This window comes from Mya arenaria, chromosome 3 (assembly GCF_026914265.1).
Source record: "Mya arenaria isolate MELC-2E11 chromosome 3, ASM2691426v1".
NCBI classification, from domain to species: domain Eukaryota; kingdom Metazoa; phylum Mollusca; class Bivalvia; order Myida; family Myidae; genus Mya; species Mya arenaria.
In genome coordinates this window covers 57,847,247-57,870,790 of record NC_069124.1, presented here as the reverse complement: position 1 = coordinate 57,870,790, position 23,544 = coordinate 57,847,247, and the positions used below count along the sequence as shown (strand labels likewise).

At 34.4% G+C, this 23,544-nt stretch overlaps 2 protein-coding genes across 5 annotated transcripts in view; one reads left to right on the top strand and one right to left on the bottom strand.

The window, feature by feature from the left end:
• Window positions 1–23,544, bottom strand: part of LOC128226482 (protein YIPF5-like) — an 81,208-nt gene that overhangs the window by 14,834 nt on the left and 42,830 nt on the right. The window lies entirely within an intron of this gene.
• LOC128226479 (leucine-rich repeat-containing protein 24-like) lies at window positions 7,654–23,261 on the top strand. 3 transcript variants are annotated; one of them, XM_052936367.1, is made up of 2 exons: window positions 7,654–7,861; window positions 19,745–23,261. In XM_052936367.1, the coding sequence occupies exon 2, from the start codon at window positions 20,762–20,764 to the stop codon at window positions 22,940–22,942; it is 2,181 nt and encodes a 726-aa protein (XP_052792327.1). In that variant the 5' UTR covers window positions 7,654–7,861; window positions 19,745–20,761; the 3' UTR covers window positions 22,943–23,261. The 3 variants fall into 3 exon arrangements, with proteins under 3 accessions (XP_052792327.1, XP_052792324.1, XP_052792326.1); XM_052936364.1 differs by lacking the exon at window positions 7,654–7,861 and adding an exon at window positions 8,559–8,968; XM_052936366.1 differs by lacking the exon at window positions 7,654–7,861 and adding an exon at window positions 15,150–15,289.

The window sequence follows — 23,544 nt, the reverse complement described above, 5'->3', positions numbered from 1 at the left end:
AGAAGGCCAAGCTTTTATATTTATATTATAAAGACACTCTGAAAGGAGCTCATAATGCAGTTTAAGGGTAAAAACAATGATTTCCAACTTCATTTAGAATTTGATACTTATCACCAATATACAGGTTTGTAATGCCATTTTCTTAACATTAGATTTAGATTATTTTCAAAAATGCCATAAAATTATTGCTCTTTCCTGTGAGAAATGATTAGTTTTAATGTTCCAGTAAAATGAATAACCCATATCTTTTGACACGAAAGTTAAACTTGCAAGATTTTTTTTTTTGTAAACTTACTTTTGTTCTCTTAACTTAATGCTGGCAATTAACATCAATCAATAATCCAACCAGCAAAATACTTTTCCAAGATTTAGGAAAGAACAAAACTAAATCAATTCTTCATGTCTCTGAAAGACTTTCATTCATGCATACCTGTATGCTGGTCAATGACATTGCTGCCTAATGCACTCGAACACAACATTCTGCATGGTCTTCAAAATGACAACAATGAAATTGCTGCTTAAATGCAATGACCTAATATGATGTTACCTGGGTTTAAACTTACTATAATATAACATGACAGTCCATTTTCAAAATGAAAACAATAAAATTGTTGCATTGCAATGCATGGCCTCTTATACTTGGGTTGAAACTTAAAATACTATTATAACATGATAGTCTGATCTTCATAATGAAGACTGACATTGCTGCCCTGCAGTCCGGGCCTCAGATACTTCTGTAGAAACTATAAAATGACTTGTGTTCAGTATTTGATGCCACTGTTGAATATCAAATCAGAAGTTTTGGGTGATTTTCAATCCTGCCTAACCTCAAATATTCATCGATTCAGTTCACATAATATGGTACATATGATAATACCTAAAATATAAAATAATGATACAAGAAAAGCCTAAGTCAATTCACAGGTGAGACTAGGTTCAATTTTGAAGGTTTCCCAATGATAAAATTATTGCAATAAATGCATATTAATGGGTTTATGAGATCGGAAGGGCTTGTAAACTATCAGGTCATATCTTCTTTAATAGGTCAATATTAGTGAACTTATGAAATTCTGATTGATCTCACACTTGGTAGCCAAATATTTATCCTTGATCTGGCCAAACTTTAGGCATGATAAATTGCCAACCTCAGTTTATAAGTGATTTGACATCTGTTAACAAAAACCTACATTCACATTGTAAGTTGTTAGAATCTTGGAACTGAACCAATTGAACTACTTGCTTTAAAAAACAATAAATAGCAATATAATAACAATTTCATACTATTTACTGTTTTTATTTTTAAGTCCGCTCTCACATTCAAATCAAACGTCCACACAAAAGGGGCAAGGTCACAATTTCAAAGTGTCATTTCCAAAATGACATTACATTCACATACAATTTAATTGGCGCTTTTCTGAAAAACTACAATAAATTGTCATTTTAACGTATAAATAATATAGCTTTTGCTATAATACAAATCACACACTGAAACAAAACAATATTATTGTCTGTATGTTTAATGTCAATGTCAAGCCAGATAATTATGCAGACATAAGATGAAGGTTTAGAAAGTGAATATTTTAAAATGTTTTAGTTGGTCGGGAATCACAAATAAATATTAAAGAATAAAAATTGTAATAAAAACCAAACATTTTTTAGTAGTTTAGTACTAATCTTCCACCTAAAAACTGCTCAACTATCCCTTAAGCTTTGCATCTGACCACATCCACCCTTTGGCTTTGAAACTGCTCGAACCACACTTTGGCCTTAAAATTTTTGCAACTGCTTGCATCAACCTTTGGTCTTGCAACTGCTTGCATAAACTTTTGGCCATGCAGCTGCTTGCATCAACCTTTGACCTTGCAACTGCTGAAAGTACCAATTGGCCTTGCAACTGCTTGCATAAACTTTAAGCCGTGCACCTGCTTGCATCAACCTTTGGCCTTGCAACTGCTGAAACTACAATTTGCCTTATAACTGCTTACATCAATTACTTGGTATTGCAACTGATCAAACCTACTTTTGATCTTACATTAATGCTCAACCAACCTTTTGCCTTGCAAATGCTTAACCAACCTTTGGCCTTGCAACTGCTCACACCAACATTTGTCCTTGCAACTGCTTAAATGAACATTTGTCCTTGCAACTGATAAAATGAACATTTGTCCTTGCAACCATTTGGGCTTGCAACTGCTTTCATATCTCATGGGCATTACAACTGCTCACATTCACTCTTGGGAATTCCAACTGCTCACATTCACTCTTGGGAATTACAACTGCTCACAGCCTTACAACTGCTCACATCACTCATGAGGATTGCAATTGCTCACAAACTGCAACTGCTCACATCACTCTTTGGCATTGCATCTTCTCACAGCCTTGCAACATTACTGCTCACATCACTCATGAGGATTGCAATTGCTCACAAACTGCAACTGCTCACATCACTCTTTGGCATTGCATCTTCTCACAGCCTTGCAACTGCTCACATCACTCATGGGCATTAATTGCAACTGCTCACATTCAACCTTTGGCATTGCAGCTGTGTTTTTAATGTTTTGTTTGTAAGTGTATATGTCTGCCTCCTACCAGAAGATTCTCAGGATGGTACTTAACTTAGATAGAACAATTGCATGATTAAACATTCAAACCAATTTACTTTTGGAAGTAATCTAGTCTTTGTACAGACAAGCTTATATGCCTTCCAGAGGCTAATATTACTTTATTAACAGGCAAGAACCAATCTAGGAGCACTTAGAAAGTCAGACAATCTTTTCCACCAGGGTAAAAGATTAAACACTTAATTATGCATTGTCACCGATAAGACATGTTTCTCTGTAAATAGAGAATTCCCCTGCATCAGCAATTCTGGAGATAATCCTCTTTATATGTAAAGCACATAAAAGGATGACATCCTGATCAATACATTACAACCTCATGAATAATTCATGAACAAAACATTCAATGTCTGTAAGGCCTAAGGGCCGTCCAAGAGGAAAACCCACTGACATTCCAAAAATTGACAGGACAGAATGCCAAAGCTTTGACCAAAAATATATATATCCAAAGGGCTAAATATTGTAAATTAATGAGGATGCTAAATTTCCACTAGACACAATGCTTGATTCTTAAGTATATGTCTCTCAGCTTTGAGAGGATTTGAATTGATGTGTGTTTTAATCAGCACTGGCAGCCTTTTAAGAATTCCACAGAGTGTTATGCAATATCAGGCACAATAGAGTCCTGCAATTGATAAAACATTCATTTATTCAAATATATGCCGTTGAAACATTAATTTTATTTTTATAAAGAGGGTTTTCGCTCGGTTGGGTGTTGCAGGAAAGGGACAGGGTTCTAAGGAAGAAAAGGGCACATTGTATAATATAAGCACTGTGAAGAATTTAAACGTAATATGAATTTCACTGACATTTTAGAATATTTGTAAAATTGAAGTGATATGGTTTCATCTGCTATGATTAAGTTTGTATATATTTATAAAGGTATAATCAGTTTTAATCTTATCAAAAGAAACTTTAGAAGTGTGCCCATGCATGCTGCTGTCTATTAAGGTTGGAAGGGTAAATTCTGCCAAAAAAGGACAGGGTGCATCAACCTTCCATAACTCTCGCTAAAACCCTACCATAAATAGTATGTTCATGGTCTGCCATACCAAATGAATCTTCAAGAGAACAGACAATTAATGATTTTGTTTTATTAAATAAAAACTGAATGCCCAAAATGATAAATCAATGAAAATTGGTCTGTCAATTGGACCAGTAAAGATTGACTATCTATTAACCCTGCAATTTCAAAGACTATAAAAACTACAAAACTATTTCATCTCCATTAGTTATCTATTGTGTGCTTGACTCCAGCCATAATGATTAAAGTTGAGAAGAAGTGTTCAAAAATGAATAAAACGGATACTTCAAGTGCTAATGTTTGAGGAAAAGGTGATGAACACTTTAGCAGCCAATGTTAAGAAGGATAAGGCAGGGGGTAATTATGCCCAACGGCAAACCTGTGACAGCCTCCACGTTCATATTGAACTGCCCGTGATTTATGGGAGAAGATCATTAGTCTACATTCTTGACTTATATTGGTTTGAGAACCATCATTAAAGTGGACTTAAAAATATACATTGTGCATTTCTGGTTAAATTGTTTCTCTTAACCCCCTGGGGGCTGTTCAAATAAGGGGTTTTATTTGTAACTTCAATACCTTTAAATCTGTATAAATGTCACAAATTGCACCACATTGATTTTTTTCATTTCCTCAACTTTGATTTCATTTAAATTATTCATGGGATAAAGTTCAATTCACTCAAATATGTAACAAAGTAACGAAAATATGGCACTAAATAATTTCAATGTATGACTTCAATCAACTCATTAAGACCTTTATTGAAACACTTAAGCACCCCTGGACCTTCAAAACTGAGATTTTTTTATTTAAGTTGGTAGAACTCAAGAATTAACATCAATATCATTGACAGTACTGCTCTTGTTAGGATGTTTTTTCTATTTGGTATTGTTTATAAGCTAAAACATAACAGGACATGCAAATTTTACAAATGCAAACTTCATTTTTAAAGTTCAAGTTACATATAGAAGATGTTTGTTAAATGATTTATCGATGTAACATAATCCATTATCTTCTGCTATTCTAAAAGAAAATTTGGTTCTTACGTCACTAAACTGCTTAACAAATGTATTATAGTACTTAATAAGACAGGCTTAAACTGTTTTGCATACTTGAATGTGAAGAATCAAAATTAAATTAAATATTTAAATACATGCACTATATGATGCCATAACTAAACTTAAGATATATAATGCTTCACTGCAAATGACCCCAAATAAACATTCCTCTCAACAAGCTGCACAGTAATCAAAGATGAAAGCATAATTATCCTCCTTTCATTTGGAAACAATTTGTTCACAACCTTTGTTTTATTGTTGTTTAATTGAGGACCAACATAAAACTACTTTGGCCAGTACATTTTATGTGGTGGGAAACATGGTCCAAGTCTGGTCCTATACAGACAACTAGAACATGGTGAAAGACAACTACTGCATGATGAAAGAAGAATACTCCATCAGAGATTGCAGGACTCTTTAATTACTTTTATGGAAATCCAGCTGTTCGGTTGGATGAAACATTACAAACTTTGCAGGCCATCCCTGTGCATCCTTTTGTCAACTTAAAAACCTTATGCTCTCTACCATCTTTAAAACTTTGTAATAGCAATTGTTCATTTCAGATAAATTCCCTCTCAAGCAAGGCCCATTTGACGTGTGCTCTTTATGTTTTTGAAGCATAAAAAATGTACTGCTGGAAATTATCCTTTTGTTTCACATAAATGCACTGCAAAACGTTTTCCTTTGACATAAAAAAACAATAGCTTAGACATCAACAGTTTTGACATTAACTCAGGTTACAAATCTAGCTGTAACAAACTTGTTTTGACATTACCTCTGGTTACAAATCTAGCTGAGACAAACTGGTTTTGACATTAATTCAGGATACAATACTAGAAACAGGTTTTGACATTCACTCAGGTTACAAATCTAGCTGTGACAAACTGGTTTTGACGTTAACTCAGGTGACAAATCTAGCTGTGACAAACTGCTTTTGACAATAATTAAGGTTACAAATCTAGCTGACGTGACATCAACTGTTTACATCTTTAAAGGAAAGAAAGAAAATATATTTTGTTCATTTTAAAATTCAAGTGCTTTGCATTTTGCGGGAAAAAAATTGTGATAAACTGATAAACCTTCGCATGCAGTCAACTAATATACAAAGAAAACACCTCTGCAGGTAAAGCCAATCAATACAATAAATTTATGAGAGAAAATGAAAGATTGAATGCCAGCGGCATGTCTTACAAAATTAGTGACAATCTAAATTCAACAGAGAAAACATTTTATCTAAGGCATTCTTTGCATTGGGGTAAAGAACATAATAGGAGGCGCCAGGAGCGGCATACCGAATCTGCTGTAAAAATGTTGATGGTCTGGCTCAAGCCAAGGACTCCTAAGATGAAAGGAAGACACCTAAAATACAAGATGAGGTGATCAAAAAATTATTCTGCACTGACAGATGCTTGACACTTAGGTTGTTTTTATGCTTGGCTTATTAAGAAAAAAGAGATTTTACAAAACGCTACTTGTACACTACAAACAATGTGTTTTCTTGCAAAAAATGCATTGCCTTGGCGGGAGAGATTGTGTCATCAAGAAATATCTGCACAAAATATATATACCAAAGTACCTATAACGGGGTGGTATGCGTGGCAAATTAAAAAAAATGAACATTGTGTGCAAATTCTTTGATATAGATTAAAAGAAAATGTCTGCTGATATGGAAAAATCGTGTGTTTTGGGGTAGTATACTCATGCTATGGTGCAATTTGACATTCTAAACTTGTGCAATATGCACAAACTGGATGTAGTGCACCAGTCAATTGTAACCACGGCTCCCCTCGGTTCAGGCGTATACCGGGGAAAATGGGCCGTGTTTTTACATTCCAGGTGGCCCCGCAGTCTCGCATGGCCGAGTGAATGTGGTGGTTTTGTTGTCCCGTCAAAAATAGTGCGGAATTGGTCTTAAATACCTAGGATATCCCGGGGTGCAGAGGGCATTTGCCGGGATTTTACCAGCAGTTTGTTCCTGCAAGGTAGGGATTTTGTAACCTTGGATTGGCTGGACTGAAAGTCAAAGTCCCTGCTAATTCCCCGTACCTGGAGGGGGGGGGGGGGGTGCTGTAGTTACAATTGACTGGTTCATGGTGCACAAAAAAAAGCCAACACTCATGATGCCCACACAAGTTAAGTGTCTCACAACCGCTTTATATTCCGTCATCATTTAGACCTGTATTGACTTTTCGTATAAATATTTATACTCACTTAGCATGGAAATCAGAGCAAATTGTTTGCATTCTGGTTGACTGACAAGGTATCATTACCTCAAATAGGTGTCATGTTTGAAATCTAGAAAGGAAAACAAAGGGATGACACAATCCTCTGTACAATGAATACCTTGTTCCATGCCCCTGAGGTTAGAACTATGTAGCTATTATATCAATAACACAGTCACTAATTGTTTTCCATTTTCACCTGTGAAATCTGAACTGACTCTGCATGATGCTTATGGAAATACGACCTATGGGAAATACAGGGCAATTATAAATAATTCAGGATCTTTTTCAAAGTGATGTTTTCTCATTTAACTTATGAAGGACACATCCCTTCAAGGCAAAACCATCAAAGCTTCAAAACACAAATAACATACTGCTATAAATAAGTCTTTTAAGAAATCATAATTATCTGAAATTGTAAAAATTTAAATATACTAATTTAAATGCCTATGAAATGAAATATCTAACATTTTTTCGCACCAGGATATGCAGTAATGCGTTCCTATTAAATATTGAAACCCATTCGCAAAGCAAATAAAATTGATTTATTGCCTAATGTTTTTATGTTTTCACAAATATTATTACAACTGGGACCCAATCTCAATGTTATCTACAGCTTTCATCAAGGTTTTTGTGTCTGATAGCCCTTGCTACATTATTGAAAGTAATTTGGGGGATACAAGTCAATATAATGTTCGATCATTATTACTGGAGGATTCAATGGGCTGTGCAAATGTACAGTAGTTTAACAGTAACGTGATGTATCGATGTACCAATCCCCCAAGCACTATATACACAGTGTTTAAATAGTACTTTTATCCTTAAATGACTTGTATTTTGTGGTTTTGACATGTACATTTTCAATATTGTTTTCAGTATTATTGAATTAAACCAACATTGATGTGGATGTTACATGGATAAAAAATAATTTATGTTAAGGTAAGTTGAAGATGTGATAAACTTAGACAGAGGATAATTGTTTTGTTTCGGTGTAAATCTCTGATATCAAATATTACAATTCACCAAATGCTGAGCACCAACATTTATACTTCACCTGAGTCAAATTCGTTGTGCTATTTGGCCACTACAACATATTTACTTTTGTGTTCACAAGGTGAAATATATTGCCGTCTTACACTGAAATATTTTTTTTATATATATTTCATGCTAAAAATATCACTTATAATGAAATTTGATTGGAATTTACCAAAATTTATTGATTAATTGATTTTTCTTCCCAGGACTGTGCATTGTCTTTATGTTCTTCACTGTCAGTAAAATAATATTTCTAGTTTATATACTAGTGTTATTTTTCAATAAACCACTGCAAAACAATAATTTAAAATCTCCATTTAATGCATAATTGTTATGTATAATATTGCAAATATCAAAGTGAATTATACAATATTTAATCATAAAAGGTTAAGAAATTATGTGAGAACTGTTAAGAAGGATGGCTTAAAGCTATCAATTACATAACTTTCTTTCTTAATACTTGGCTATTAAGCCTTTAAAGTGCCTTCGTAAATATGATTAAGAAAGTAAACAAAGTATAAAATTATATCCGGATTTAACTTGACAAAATTTATGCTTTATTAACAAATCATGCAATTTTCAATGCGTAACACTGTGTGGTATTTTCACCACAATTAATACAGAATCAACGCATTACAAAGCCATAAAGCAGTCAGGGTTTTTAATGTACAAAAAGATTAAAAGTGATTATGAAGTCAGTGATTTAACATGGTGCAAGTGTGGTTGTGTCGGCCGTCTGTAACGTGCACCATAGCAGGCCCGACCGCTACAAAGACTAGTGTCAACTGTGACAAGACCGCTTGTGTTTGATCAATCTCGCCACATAAGGTGCTTTTCTCGGAGATAACGAACTGAACAGCTTGTCAACTGGTATTGTCAACTGTCCGTTTACATGAGCAGTGGGGAATTTATTATGTTCAGGATATAATCAAACGGTTGTCTTTGGACTGAAAGTATAAATAGCTTAAACTACATTAAACCGCTGTCTGAAATACAGGATTTTAGAAAAAGGTTTGTATTTTAATTTATGTAAAAGCTTAAGCAGAGTACTCAAATTTTAATGTTATGCCATTTTTAGTGAGGAGACTTATAATGTTCTATATTATACAATGTAATCATCATTCAAATTTATGAAAAAGGCTGACATTTTCAGCCAATGGTCTATTGTGTGTATATATATTCAAAAATCTATGACACTATTCAAATTGCTAATAATATCACATTCAAGCGATTTAATTATTTAAACTTATTTTGTAAAGATTAAAAATTGAATAAAACTAATTACAAACTAATGTACATATTTGTTCACTGCAAGAAATTATTTCTTTTGAAGAAAATTAATTGCAACTTAATAGTTCACATTATGATATAGTGTACCAAAATGCTCATTTTTATACTTAAAGATTCATTTATGTCAGGCTGAGGTATAATACAATGCAGTTACTATACAGCTATGACATCATAATTTAACCCCGAAGTCCTCTTTATTTCAAACTTTGTATTACTCAATTGTATGAAACAATGGTCTTTTTAACATAGAAGAGAACAAAACTTAAGTGAAGATTTTTTTTAAGTGAACAAAATGTTCATAAATGTACATAAGTATGAAGAGGTATCAGAAAGTGCTTCGATCATCATGTGCCTATCAGATAATCAATGTAACTCAAAAACATTTAAAACATGTGATAAATATGTTTGGCTATGACATCTATTGAATGTAAATGTAAATATGTATGAGAGTCAACAATAAAGTTATCGCCATCAAACAGATTATGTTGATTACGCAGATAATATTTACAAATATCATGATAGTCAAGATAGCTGGACAACAGAGTGCACTATGCTGGACACTTCCTACAGGAGATAATTGTCATAACTGTATCTCACAGATGAATCAGATAAAATATCATCTTTCTTTAAGATGATACAGCTATAAATAAAATCATTTCATATAAAGGTATGTAATTTCATTTGCCATTTATTGTGTCCATTTGACTATCATTTTTCAGTTATCTTACAAAATAGATATATAAATATTTGATTAATTACATTTAAGTCTACCCCATCCTTCCTACTCAGGAAGGTTAGTACCATTTGAATTTAAGAGACAAATATTTCTCCTTGTAATATCATGATAATTATGTATTAGTTTAACAAGTTACCATTTGGTCTGGAAAATGCATCAGCTGTATTTATCATATGCAATGCACCAACAGAAATTAATTCAGTTTAATATCATCAACCTGGCAAATGCATCAATTCCATTAATGTTATGTCATTTAATCTGGCAAAATAATTATCAGCATTATATAATGTACCGTATTTTCTCGACTATAAGGCGATTCGCTTATAAGACGGCCCCCTAACTTTGCCCATGAAATCTGGTGCTTTTTGTTTCGACTCGCTTATAAGACGGGGTCAATTTTTAAGCAAATCTAAAATGCTAAAATTCTTCCTAATGTGTAAAAATGTTCAAGCTCAACGGACAATTATCGACTTTCGCGGTAACTGTTTTTGTTTTACTCAAAGAAAATGGCGGTCAACTGTGAGCTCTCTATTTGGAGGTAGGTTAAAAATGAGTACATAAGTTTGCAGGACAGGTCGTTACTTATTGGAATTGTAATAATTCATCAATAACAACATATGTATGTTTTAGTTTTTTTTATTGAAGACACTAATGAAGTTCTTCGGCAAAATAAATGGCTTCAATAACATAACTGCGAAAAGCCGAGGCATGAATAGGTGTTTGTTTAGCAATAATGCTTTAGGCAATATTGTCCCTTGATTGGCGACGAACATAAAGGATTCATATTCGCATTGTCATTTGTTTGCTTAATCAAATTGACAGTTAGGTACCTACATCATATTAAGATTCCAATTTATTGATTTGATATATCTGTCAAACTAATTATACTGACACGCGCCATGAGAAAAAATGCAGAAATAACGGTACACTGTGTGACGTCAGAGCACGCGCGGTGAAGAGATTTCGTGTTGTTGTTTACTTAATTGCCCCATACTTGTATCAGCAGACGATATACTGGATAGACGAATATCCTATGTAAAATTTTACTGATTTTGACATGAATCTTTTTTTAATATTTTATCGACCCGCTTATAAGACGGGTCCCCTACTTTGGGGGTAAAAATCGGGACCCAATTTCCCCGTCTTATAGTCGAGAAAATACGGTAATGGCATGAAATATGACAAATGCTTTATTGTCATTCATTCTGACATCTGCACCAGCAGCATAAATGTAACGTCATCCGGCAACTGCACCAGCAGCATAAATGTAATGTCATCCGGCAACTGCACCAGCTGCATTTATGCCATGTTATTCAATCTGGCAACTGCACCTGTTTCATTAATGCCATATGACCTTAAATATGGTAAATGCACCAGCTTCATGAAGTTCATGTCATTCGTTAAAACTGGCAAATGCACCAGCTGAAATTAACTTAAATGATAAGCAATCTTTAATACATATTTGACCTTTTTATATCTCCCTATGTGTGCTCTTTTCAAGCTTTACCTGGGCCATTGACCCATAATCCAGAGTTTCTCAGTAAACCGTTATTGATTGGAAGTGTAATTACCTTGCTGGTATATAGAAGCTTATGATTATTTTACAAGAGGTAGTTACAGCCTCATCAACATGCCATTACAGCAATATTTACCAATGTGAACAATTTATACAACATGCAAGAGTGGAATTACTGGAATTATCTAATAGTTTTCCTAGATAAGTGTTTTGTTGACAAAACAAACCAAATCACAGTTAGTGATTGTTCCAAACAATGAAGTGTTAGCAAAAACAGTCTCAAGGACTGTTATTTATTTTTTGTGAAGGTATGTTTTTCTGTTTTGTTCTATCATGCTACACACAGATCAGGGCTGGGTTTTTAACATTAAGTGTAAAAAATTGAACAGATCATTATATTATTCAATTCATTTGATTGTACTGCAACTTCAACTCTATTCACTTTTACAGCATGCTAGTTATTGAACGTTGTCCTTGACAACGTGGTACAAAACAGTTACTTCACCCACTTCACTGAAATTATGCACTTGCATGCTCATGTATAATTTCAATAACTTGGGTTATGTCAATGCAGTAGCTTTTACTTCATTTTTACACAAACGTATGATAGTTTCAATAACTACGGTTATGTCAGTGCAGTAGTTTTTACTTCATTTTTACACAAACATATGATAGTTTCAATAACTACGGTTATGTCGGTGCAGTAGCTTTTACTTCATTATACACAAACGTATGATAGTTTCAATAACTACGGTTATGTCAGTGCAGTAGTTTTTACTTCATTATACACTAACTCATGATAATTTCAATAACAAGGGTTGTGCTGGTGCAGTAGCAATTACTTTACATGTCCTCATGATAACAAGAGGAAGTACATCAGCCAGACGTGTGTGTGAAAATAGCTGGTTATCCCCAAATGTAAACCATGAAGACATGCACAAGACACACATTATTTTATCAACTGTCCATCACAGACAAGCGAACAAGGGATATCTGAATCTGAAACATTTATCATAATGATAAACCTCTCAAAGTCCATGGGTACACAGTAGCCAGACTTGGAGCCTGATAAGCCACAGGAACTGACAGCTGATGAAGTTTTGACCACAGATTTGTCTAAAGTAAATACAATTGCCAGAACAAAATCAACTCCAAAGATTTTACAGACAAATGACAAAATGTGGACTGTCAGTAAAGATGCCACATTCCCATGACATGTTTGGTCATTTTTTAATTGAGTAAGAAATTTAAGTTATTAAATGAATTTACTCTTAAATCCACCACTTTGTTTATCCAAGCTTCAGAAGAAGAATTTGAGCCTTTTTGCTGGCAGGGAATTCTGAAACAGACTGAAATGTTTGTATTGGATGATTAATTTCAATCATTCACATGTATGTCAAATAAATCAACCAAGCACTTAGTTATTCTGTCCTTAGAGTAACCATACTATCTATCTGTTGGTCACCTACATGATACAAGTGATGATATACATGTCAATAAATGACAGGGACAACTGTCAACACCCTTTAACAAGTGCAGTAAACTGTCACTCAAATTAATTCATCAGCTGTTCTAGTTACATAAGATAAAAACGAACCTACATTTTTCATGCCGATAAATATTGTAATCATTTTTGAAAATACATGCAGCTAATTAAAGGACTAATATGCAGACATGTGACATAAAGGTCAATATAATACTGTCGGTATGTTTTCAAATTATTCATAAAAGCTCTCTTAAAAGTTCAGGCTTTAAAATATTGTTTGTTAAGTGATCATAAACATTGTGACTTTTATTACCTTCAAGTGTATGTATCATCAAACAGCTATAATTTACCAAAAACATTATAGGCAAATGAAAAAAAACATTTGTGAAATTGCATGGAATATTTACATCAAAATTGTTTGCAGTTTTAGATAATAATTTTATACAGAAATTTCATAAATGTTACAGATCAATATTAAATTCAAAACATCTTTTACTGCTAACAGTCCTTTGTAGACTGATAAGGCAAGGTCTGACACATGATCAAATTCGAAATCGGAATGATGTACAGGGTAATAATTAAGTCAAACTGCATAAAATAATCATACATAAGTCATTACATGGCTTGTACCAATTGTTCGAGTGTACTGTATATATTTTTTGTTTTTGTCTATATTTGAACAGTTAATGTACGTGAAGGTTTACTAAGTATAACTTATTTATAAAAAATATTTATTTATACGTTACCTTAATTGGGAAATTTAAGCCACAGTCACACTTTAACATTGCGACCTTGTGATTTAACATGTTTATATAGTGGAGACAAAAAATCAAAAGAGGTTTCAGAAGTTGCTTATGCACCAGTCAAAATTGTAAACACGGCCGCCCCCCCCCCCCCCCCCATCCCAGATATGGGACATAGTGAGGTTTTTTGACTTTCGGTTAAAAGACTGGGTTCAACTGATTTGGAAGCTCAGAAGTGTCATTGGTCCCCTATAGGTTTTCAACTGGTTCTATTTTTATTGCAGACTGGTTTTGAGTTTGTGCGTGTTTCAATTTGCCCAGACAAATGAATTGACTCTTTTGCAACCTTAACATTGTGACGACATGTCTGTGACAGATCAGTGTTCAGGCTCTGACTGACTGGCGTTTCCTCTGCGACAGGATGTTGATCTGTACAGTTACCAAGTATGCTGGAGATCATTTTTGTAACTGTCTCATAAATAACCTGTCAGCTGCCTTCAACAGCCTCAAGTATTTACAGAGATGACTTGAACGATTTTTTATTATATCCATTATTTCCACACATATCATTGTGCTGCTTAAAAGGCAAAAAACACAAAGAAATGCCTGTACATTATCATGGCAGCATCTGCAGCATTTTAACTATTCTGCTGTAAAAGTCTTGATAACTAGCAAAAAAATTATTTGATTATGAAAAGCACCTTTTTGTACGCATTGTATTACGAATTTACGATTGATGGACAACACTAAATCTCTGCCCAGGTGCATTTAGTGACAAATACGTCACCAATTGGTCTCAGCTTGTTTCAAGCCTTTCGCTGTTTTTATGGTGAACATGCAGTTGCCAATATGTTGCCGATCGATCACTGACAAGTTGCAAAACCTGTCACTGAATGATTGGTGATTATACCCTTATTCCAAGTATGGGCAGAAATGGTTGCACTGAGACGTCCCAGCAGAATTGCAAATCTAATGCAAATGAAATCAATTGCGAGGAGGTTGCATCATGTTTGCAATTTTGTTGTGACGGGTGTTTGAAGTGTACATTTATTTGTGCCCAGACAAAAATTGAATGTACTCGCATGTGACAATTTTAAACGTCTTATTAACATTCCATGTTGCGCAAGAGCCCCAGATACAGATCTTAACAGTTAGATGCACTTACTGATTGTCTAATTATAATAACATATAATTACCGTAAATTCAATATCACTCAGACATTAGATACATATTATCGGATAATTAAAAGATTCATTATTTTCCATCTAAAGGCCATATGGTATAAATATATTTTAATTACACTTTAAAATGCAATGTACCTATTCAAATTGTCACCTTAATTTCCATGTTAGCATTTAATCTATTTTAGTTTTATCATCACCTTGTTTTAAATTTTCAATGTCACCAAACAAGCCAATGACAAAATGTCTGACTCATGCCTAATTTCAGGTTGTCTAATAATGCATTTTGCATGTTCTATATTTACTACATTGTCAAGTATGTTTACATAAACAGTGATCATTCTCTTTCTCACAAGAAGAGGGATTGGCCTTCATTTGAAGTAAGTGAATTTTAAATACAAAGTAATTGATAAAACCTGTAAATGATTCATTTATTTCTATTTTATTGAAAGGAAACAAAAGTCACACTGGAGAAAAAATAGCAATATAGAAGAGATGTTTAACAATTAATTTCTCATTTATTCCCAAAATTACAATTATGTTCCAAAATTACACATTTTTTACTTAAAGTCTCTGATAATTTAAGACACTTAAGAAGAACTATTTCCGGACATTACTTCATCAAAATCGTGTCTTTGACAGATTTGGTTACCATGGCTTCCGATATTTTCGCCAAAAGCTGCTGTCTCAGCCGTAAATTAAGGCTGTCATTTTTTGGGAGTTAATAATTACACTTCGGTGAGAAAGGCTATGAATTAGGTACTTATTTAGATCTTTTCTTGAAAGACTGAATTGCCTAAAGCCACGTGAAGCAATTCTAGCAGGCTCCGATATTTTGACCATTTAGGCGTCTTACTATTTCTGAATTATATATATCAGATTTCTAACCTGAAGTAACTAAAGTCTTGATTCTTACACACAGCCAATTTTATGTCTGTGAATGCAATGTACAGCGCCACTCAGAGGGGACTAAAGTAAGAGTGCCATCAGGGCTATCACAGAGCTACTAATGCCCAAATTATTGACAAAAATACCAGTCAATTGACTAACATGCAAAGGGGAGGGGGGGGGGGAGCATATTTTCTGTCCAGGAATAACATGGGAACAGGACGAACAATGCCATGTGATGCTAAGCTTACATGTCAAAGATTGGGAACAGTGTATAACTGGTATTGAAAGAGATCTTGATGATACCTCATTTTAGACTATTTAGACACTTGTGTGATGGTTATTGTCTCTTTAATGATTATAATATTTCTGCAATGTTGGCAATATTGCACATACTTTTACACTCACAGTACAATTTGTTCTGATTTTGTAAGATATTCTAGCACAATAATTCTACATTCTTTTAACTAGTAAAAGTAATGTATGTATGTTACATAACGGTATTTCTGGAAAGGATAATTCGAAGATACCATATAAGACACCAAACGTCTATAGCAATTACTGTATAATTCTCTAAGGATGGGGCTTTGTCAAACTAAGTAATTACGGCTACTATTTAAGTCAAAGATAATGAAATTGCGGAAATATCTTCAGGGGTAACAAAAAAAAATCTTAAATTAAAATATTTCCTCAGGGATATTACATTGAAACAGAAGCCGATCCAAGGCTAATAATACTATTAGTGAGGCGCAACATCGGGGCTTCACTTGCTTCGGATGTGCACAGCCCCTAACAGCACCCCCCCCCCCCACACACACACACACACCTTTAGCCCCACAACATTAACCTCCTAAGGTGAAAAAGTAAATCAAAATAAATACTAAGCTCATAGGTTTTGGGTAATTATAGCAGTGCAACAACAATTAAATACAATCAGAGTCATAAGAGTTATAACTGAAGGAATTATTTAATATTAAAAGTACTCGTAAAGCTGGAGCACAATCAAAACCAGATTTCAAGCCCAACCTATCCTAGATTTTTAATCACAACACAGGTACACAAAGCCTCATGAAAACAATAATAATCATAACAAATTGAAGCTGGCAGATTTCTGGTAAATTCATCAGTGATGGCACCTACTCTGTCTGAGGGCCACTGGAACATCTGTCAGACAAGACTTAAACCATATGAAACCCTCCAAGGCAACCTTGACAAGTCAAAAGTTGCAATGGTAATCTATACTATTAATGGATGACAGGAAATGTCATCCATTGAAATGTCATCAGACTTCTGTCATTATATTTTATGGTGATAATTAAAGAAGTCCAACTTCAACACAAATTATTTTAGCATCACTAAATCGGGAATAAGACTACAGTGAGCCCTGTTCATTGGTTCACTGAATTAGAAATACGCCTTCTTAGAGACAACCCTATTCATTGCTCGTTGAATCAGGATTAAGACTACCGACAGCCCTATTCATTGCTCCACTAAATCACGAATAAGACTACGGACAGTCCTACATGGTATGCATTGCTTCTCTGAATCAGGAATAAGACTTCAGACAGCCCTATTCATTGCTTCACTGAATCAGGAATAAGACTTCAGACAGCCCTATTCATTGCTTCACTGAATCAGGAATAAGACTTCAGACAGCCCTATTCATTGCTTCACTGATTCAGGAATAAGACTTCAGACAGCCCTATTCATTGCTTCACTGAATCATTCATTGCTTCACTGAATTAGGAATAAGACTTCTGACAGCCCTATTCATTGCTTCACTGAATCAGGAATAAGACTTCTGACAGCCCTATCCATTGCTTCACTGAATCAGGAATAAGACTTCAGACAGCCCTATTCATTGCTACACTGAATTAGGAATAAGACTTCAGACAGCCCTATTCATTGCTTCACTGAATAATGAATAAGACTTCTGACAGCCCTAATCATTGCTTCACTGAATCAGGAATAAGACTTCAGACAGCCCTATTCATTGCTTCACTGAATTAGGAATAAGACTTCTGACAGCCCTATTCATTGCTTCACTGAATCAGGAATAAGACTTCAGACAGCCCTATTCGTTGCTTCACTGAATCAGGAATAAGACTTCAGACAGCCCTATTCGTTGGTTCACTAAATCAGGAATAAGACTTTAGACAGCCTTATTCGTTGGATCACTCAATCAGGAATAAGACTTCAGACAGCCCTGTTCATTGCTTCACTCACAGTTTTAGTAATCTATTTACATCATTTTTCTATTCTAAAAGAACAAAACACTACAAAGACCAAAAAAGAAAAGTGGCAGTTAAAAAGCACAGCCACTTCTGAAACACATTTTAAGACTTAGTATATTACCACATCATAAAACACAGTGTTATAATTATACCAGCAACAACACCAATGTGACCAGCTGTTCTAAAGGTCTTAATGAAACATTTTTTTCAAATAAATAATTATTCGTCCCAAGTTTGTAAGTAACATTATGTTCAGCTCCGAACTCTTTTCCCTCCCCAGGGCTCCTATATGTAATGCTTCGGGAGAAATCGGAGTGTAACTGACATAAAAAATGCTGAAACATCTGTTCCCCATTGGAATGAGCAGATTTAAACTGTTGTGTTTTTTTCCTCATTCCTGCATGAGTCTGATCATGGGCCGATACATGTTTGCGCCCTTGTCAGAGATGCCATTATGATACAGTTGGCTTGTTAACATTGACATAACTGCAAGGAAGCTTCCATATAAATGACAGTATATTCTTCGTCAGTAAAACAATAAACCCATATACACTTGTATTATAATAATGTATGTTACTGACATGTAAACTGTACATAAAGGCATGAAATGTTTGTGTTAACATATATCAAATGAGTTATGGGTACAGTTTTGATAACAACTCATAATTGGTCAAATCTATTCAATTGTTTGTTAACTATTCAGTATTGAATAATAAAAGCAAAATATATGGAGCCATTTTTTCGTAAGACTTATCATTACAGTGTGTTTTATTATAAATATTTTATCCACAGGACAATATCTAATGCTGGTTGATCAGTTATTTTTTTTATATTAATGCATTTTTAAGGCAAAGATTATCAGCTAATGTAATAAACCATGATAAGAAAATTGATCTCATTTTGAAATCTTATATAATTGGCCGGAAATGAAGAAAAAGCATAATTTGAGCAGTATGATATCAATTATTTACATAATGGGGCTTCCCTTCTTATTTGAGGCATATACACCAGCAGTTTTTTTTTCTATCATAATACATAAAAAATAGTTCAATACTTGTTAGCAAAAACTTTCTCAGGGGCATTAAAGCTTGGATTTCCCAGAAGTCTTCAAAACTTTCCTTAGCAAATATATTTTCTGTTTTTGTTCAGAGCAGTAGGAAAGTCTGATATTAACATCTGACATATTTCATCTGTGAAATCTGCTATCAAGTAGTTCGGTCTGCCTTTATTCCCAAATGCTACCAGCTCCAACATGATATTCTTCAATAAAAATGTCTTAATATTGACCCCTTTCACTGGCAGATCACAAAATGAACATCCATTACTGATGTACAAGGGGAAATCTATAGAACAGATCAAGCTTCTAGGAGTATAATGGCATTACTTTGTATATATTACCCATGAATTCTACATATGAACAAACATTAATATGGATCTTAATGATGGCATGTCTGCCCTTAAGATTGAATACAGATGCTGTGCTGTTTTTTTTACTTGACATTTGTCAATTAACGATATCATATGCATATTTGATTAACTAAAAAACAGTGGAATACCTTTTTATTTATTTCTATAAGACTGCCATCCATCAAACAACATGCCACATTATTGTTATGGATTTTTTGCCAAATATTACTGTAATGATTAATGAAATAGTAAATGAGCTAATATAAGTAGGATTTGAAATCATATTTCTTCTTTTTATATTTACAGATGGTGTTATATCAACCAAGGATAAGAGAACCACCACTTTATGACAGGAAGTGAGGTTTTAGCAAGCAACTATTGAAGACTCCTTGAAGAGTATTTCATGGAACTCTTCACAAAGAAGGGGCAAAATACACCTTGGAAAGCCTGTACTAGTTAAGAACTTCTAACATCATAAAAGTTAAGGAAAAGAATCTGATGAGAACATTTTGTGTAGGGGAATGTGCTTATAAACAAGTTTGGCAAAAAGTAAACCGACCAAGATGTGGCTTCAGTGCTAGAATCAGCAAGTTATTGGAAAACTTCAAACAAATAGAGTGTATTCTGCCTTCCTGTGACAAAACTGCTACTCTGATACAGACAGCCAGCTACTGACAGCAGTCTTCTCAATCAGTCCAATTCCGACACTGTGAAGCTGTCTTGTGACATAGATTACGTAAAAATCTGTGTCCGTCACATATTGTGGATTTCTTGTTCAATGGATGGAACTAATACTGTTTTGTGACACATGCTTCATGGATTAATCAATATGGATACAATTACTCAAGATGTTGTACGGACAGTGACAGAAGCAGTTTTGTAGGACTGTTTCAATACCTTAAGCTTTGTCAATGAATTACATTACCCATTTCATAATAAACAAAAGCACCAATTGCATATCAGTAGTGGCTACACCCAGAGTAAATTATTGTTCTGCAAAGGATTTAATTCATAGAATCCACAGAAATATGAATGGGAAGTTGTTTCATTTGAAAGTAATCTCTCAGTGATAGAAGAGAAAAATAATTTACAAGCCTTTGTATGATAAGAAGAAGTTGTGAAAATGTTCTGATGAATTTCTCATTGACATCAATTGTCATAAAAAGTTCAGATATCATGAAAATGATGCTGAAAGGTGATTTTATGTTGTTCACAGGGAATGAATGACTTTATGATAGCTATGTGCAGGATAGCCTTTAGTTTATTGTAAAGAAGAAGGATTATTCTTAGTAAATAATTCAACACTTTGAACAGGAGGAAAATATGGATGGTTTGGTGCTTTATGTGTTTAGCATTTTATTTATTGTGGACGTATTTAATCACGCACAATCGTTAAACTATGAGTGTATTCCGACAAATAACCAAGATACTGGGGTAGCAAACTGCTCTGCCCAGAGGCTGGTCCATGTTCCACCAAACTTACCCCACAACATTCGTGTTTTGGACCTCTCGAACAACCAAATAACACAACTGGAGGATAACGCTTTTGCAAAATATGAGTTTCTGGAAGTATTGCATATTCACAATAATAGCTTGTCTAGACTTGAGAAACGAGTATTTGGTCGATTACATAATGTAATGTATCTGGATCTGTCCTTCAATAGCCTGGACCAAGTTCCATCAACTTCGTTTTTGGACCTAAGATCTCTATTAACCCTATCATTACTCGGCAACCGAATTACTTCCATCAAAGCTGATGCATTTCATGGCCTTTCAAAGCTGACGAATCTCTACTTGTCAGGCAATCATATTTACAGTATTCATCCCAGAGCGTTTAGTGGATTGCGCAGTTTACAGCAATTAGAACTGCAAAATAACGCATTATCACAATTAAATGATTCCACATTTGACAATTTTAACACAAACTTAAAGGAAATAAAGTTGTTTAACAACCCATGGTTTTGTGACTGTAATTTGCGATGGTTGATACACTGGTTAAAGAACAGTAGTGAGACTGGTGTTCAACGACTTAAGTGGAAATATCCGCAGGAAGAGCCCATGTGTAATGGACCTTCTATAGTGGACCAGAGGTCATTTTCCTCACTGACCGGAGAGTGGTTTATATGTCCCATCAGACTGTACTCAAAAGCCAGGAATATTGAAACCATTCCTGGAAAAGATGTCGAACTTTTCTGTAAATACACTGCCGACCCACATGTGGACATTCAGTGGTTAAAAAATGGCATTCCCATTGACCTTAACAAAAAACGAAAATTCAAAGTAGAATATAAGGGTGTTATAATGACCACAAGTAGATTACAAATTTATGACTTTAGGTACAAAGATATAGGCGAATATGAGTGTTATGCTGAAAACAAACTAGGGCGTGCCTTTGATTCCTGTCTGGTGACTCTACAAGGTGTAGATCCAGCCATCGTCCTTCAGCCTTCAATGGAGGATGAAGACGCAAGTAAGGACAGGATCAGGAACGCCATTATCGCTACTGCTACTATAGGCGGTGTTGTGTTTCTTCTAGTCATTCTCGTTATTATTTTCTGTTGTGTCAGGAGGTGTAAAAGATATCAGCATAAAAAGAAAGAGTCAATTCGAATGAGTTTTGAAGAGCATTTAAAAGCTAATGGAATTATAGAACCTAATCCTAAAAATGAGCCCATTGTTTACGACAGTGTGCCTGATGGGACATTATCTATAGATGATGACATGGAAGAAAGAGACTCTGTGTATGATTCATTACAGCGGCCTAGTGTCCCAAGTTCCACAAACACCAACACATACATTTCATTTAAAACAGAATTCTCTGAGCCCGAGGATGTGACACAAATGTGTACTCAAGGCCAGCAAACAACAAGCAGTCATTCCAAGGGAAGCGACGGATCCCAGTGTGAATCGACATCCCCCCTGCTGGAAAATATCTCACCAATACTCATTGACCCAAATGATCCCTTCTACGAAGCAAATCTTTATGTGCCGAGACTTTATGCTTCTACAAATAATTATTTAAGTTCGACTCATAATGGTGATTATGAGGATGATCCGAGATATCACAAACAAAGAAAGATAGAACGATTTGAGAGTGAGTTCATTCCCGTTAGAGACGAACATGGTTTTATTTTACCAAGTAAGTCGACAGCATATAACACGCCGTATAGATCAGCCACTCTCCCACATAACGGCCATGTATTACACAGCGAGCCACAGTACATTCCCCATCGGAACAGAACACTTCCACATGGCTATTCAGCCCAACACATGACAGAGTATGCTTCGGAACCCGTTGTCAGGAGTAACAGTGTCTCGATCAATCCCATGAGTGCATCAGTCGGCCATCTTGGAATAAGTCCGCCCAAAAAGCCACCTCGGAGTTTTAACTCTCGTGACACTGTGTCATTGTATTCACAAAACAGTTTGGGGGAGAGAGAAGGTGGTTTGAAATTATCGCTTCCAAAGCCAGGAACAGTAGATAAATATGGAACTGCTGTGTAAGAAATATCTCTGTAAATATACATTCATCATTCTCTTATGACTAGAAATATTCATTAATCATTATATGATTCTCTTAACATTATAAAGATGACATATATGACAAGTATTTCTCTAAGTTCAGTTTCAAATGTACGTTCCTTCCAAGCTTACAATAATTGAAATTATGTGTAGCTTTCTTACATGCTGAAGCCATTGTATTTGTTTAACAAATTGCTCAATTATAAAACCACAAATATAAATACTGCTACATGTTACAAAATGTTTGTGCTATTTATGTGTCATTATATATAAAGATGAGGAAATAAAAATGAAAAATCATGATTATCATGTGCGTATGCATCCTAATATACAAAAGCCTGGTTAATATTTATTTTTTACCATTAATCAAACCATCTACATAAAATGAAAGTTTTTCTTAAAAAATACATCAAAATAGATTAAAGGCATTACACAATGGAAGGATTGGGATTTGAATTAAGGATCATATAAAAGATGACAATATTAATTAAGAATGATACTCTTTTTCAAAGCAATCCAATTGAGCAGCTTTTGTCCAAACAATCATAAAGCAGAATATCATACCCTGATCATCATTAAGAGAA